The sequence below is a fragment of the Alligator sinensis genome, unplaced genomic scaffold, assembly GCF_000455745.1.
Source record: "Alligator sinensis unplaced genomic scaffold, ASM45574v1 scaffold404_1, whole genome shotgun sequence".
In the NCBI taxonomy this organism is placed as follows: Eukaryota; Metazoa; Chordata; order Crocodylia; family Alligatoridae; genus Alligator; species Alligator sinensis.
Genome location: NW_005841839.1, coordinates 4,077,824 through 4,080,017, shown reverse-complemented (window position 1 = coordinate 4,080,017; position 2,194 = coordinate 4,077,824). Strand labels below are relative to the sequence as shown.

The following is a 2,194-nucleotide window of genomic DNA, read 5'->3' as shown; positions in this document are numbered from 1 at the left end:
TGCTCTTAAAGGGCTCCAGAACCTCAGCCAGCAGCGTGAGGCCTGTGCAGCACCCATGCAGGATGGGGCAGTCTTTGGGGCTCCACAAGTGGCAGACCATATGGGGAGAGGCAGCAGTCCACAGTGAGGCTGCATGTGGCACCACAGGCTGAGAGCAATGAGTGCAGAGTTGGGCTGTTACCTTCTCAATTGTGGCTTCTTTGGTGACATCGTACACCACGCACACCACGTTGGCCTGCAAGAGGGAACAGCAGGAGGAGGCCATTAGCCCTAGGCTGAGACATCTGAGGGCAGGAAGCGAGGGGCAGCAACCACCCGACATCCAGCATGGGCCACAGCTTGGACTCCTCTCTGCACAGAAAGGACAGGTCCCTTTGGCTCTAGTACAAGCCCACTGCCAAGCAGTCAACAAGCAGAGCCAGGCAGACCCAGTGACCGCACGGACTTTGTACTAACAGACACTCTGGCAGACGCACCCACAGCACCATGATACCTGGCCATATATAAACACATTGGCCATTTGCAAGCCCTTGAATAGCCAAATGCTTTTAACTGAACAGCCCAGAGGCTCTGGGCATCCCCAGCTACTAAGGGCCCCCTTGGTGGCAGCCCATGGCTGTTTGATCTCCATGTCTATTCAGAGTGAATCCGGTGCTACAGACAGGAAGATGCTGCAGACTGGCGCTTCATGAAGTCCTGCCTGGGCTATGGCACTGCCAGCTCACCCTACACTGCCCACTCAAAAGGCCTCAACTCCTCTCTGGATACAGCTCATTCAAGGAAGCAGGAGAGTGGGTCAGCTGCAAGGTAGGAGTGTACGTGACAAAGAGCACCCTCTACTTAGGCTGCCAAAGAGGCCAGTCAACACTAGCTGGGATGGGGGAGTTTGCAACTTGTTCACTGAGTGTTTCAATGAAAGCTGAAGACACAGAACAGTCACCAGCCAGCAATGCTCACTGTCAGCATAGGATGCTTCTGACCTGATGACCTGGGGGCAAAAGACATCACAGGCTCTACCCAGGCCCTGGAATCAGACAGCTTTGTGATGCTGGGGTTGTGGGCATGGATAGATCTCTCCCTTTCATCCACTGCCTTCACAGAGCAGCCACCTCCTCCAGGGGCTACAGGGGGAGGTGAGCAGGTATCCATACCCACCCCAGACTGCAGCCTGGAAGCTGGCTTATAGGCTCAGAGAGAATGAGTGCCTTCTCCACCTGGGGCTGATGCCAACCCCCTGGAACTTCACATGGCTAAGCACTGCACCACTCGCTTCCCAGGCCTTGCTGCCCAAAGTGCTCTGAGACCTTTTATCCACTTGCTATGCATTCATCAGTCTCTCTTCCTCCAATCTGACCGTGACCCTCTATTCAGATAGCACCAATAGAAGTGTGTCTAAATAAAGCAGATGGGAGAGACGGCCTTTTCCAGAGAGAGTTCATTGCTAATCCCAGGGACACACAAGGCTTTAGACAGGATTTAATAAAACCCTTTTAAGCCTTCTGTACACATACTTGCTGTCAGGGGAGAGGAAGCAGGGCTCACTCAGCCACTTCAGCCTTGTGAAATGTCCGAGGACCTCTGGGGTGGAGACAGCAGAGGCTTAGTTTAAACAAGGATTGAGGAAATAGCCAGTTTTATTAGCTGTATCCTCTGGACTCCCCCTCACCCAGCCAGAAGTGATGGTTAATCCTGAAGAACAGCCGGGTCCCTCTCAATCTTACAGGACTCAGCAGACAGCTCCCTGGAAAGCTGCCCTGGCGACCACACCATGAGTCCTCCCGACTTCTCACTCAGAGCAGAAATCCTCTGAGCCTGTCATATTGGAGCACTAACCTGGAGCTAGGTCAGCACAAGGGAAGATCTCCCAGACAGAGCTTGGGACCTTCTCCCCCCCACTCCCCATTCAACACAGAATCAAGAAACTCATTGTTCCTTGGTGCCTCTGCTAGCTGGCTAACCACTCCTCCCTTCCTCCATCAAGAGGCTCTCCAGGGACAAACTGCACCCACAGTTTACAAGATAGAGGAGGACCCTGCAAACTAACACAACTGATGAGGTTAATCCTCAAGACAGCCTAGAGTAGATCTCTGAGCACGGCCACACTGGAATCACAGGGGCAAAGCATCAAACGTCCACTCCACTGCTCACCTCCCAGCCCCGCTCACCTTTGCAATCTCTTCCTGAAGCTCCTCCT

General features: G+C 53.6%; 1 protein-coding gene across 4 annotated transcripts in view; it reads right to left on the bottom strand.

Moving 5' to 3' along the window:
- RHOT2 (ras homolog family member T2) overlaps nucleotides 1-2,188 on the bottom strand; it is an 18,592-nt gene extending 16,404 nt beyond the window's left edge. For 2 of the 4 annotated variants that reach the window (XR_003093986.1, XM_014520135.2), the window contains exons 1-2: nucleotides 2,166-2,188; nucleotides 182-351 (exon numbers count right to left, since the gene is read on the bottom strand). Coding sequence is in view for 1 of the 4 variants with exons in the window: in XM_014520135.2 (XP_014375621.1) it covers nucleotides 182-322 (141 nt within the window). In the remaining 3 variants the exon portion in view is untranslated. Of the gene's footprint in view, nucleotides 1-181; nucleotides 352-1,511; nucleotides 1,579-2,165 lie in introns of those variants that run through there. The other 2 variants (XM_014520145.2, XM_025203833.1) reach the window with 2 other exon arrangements.
- Nucleotides 2,189-2,194: the final 6 nt, after the last annotated feature.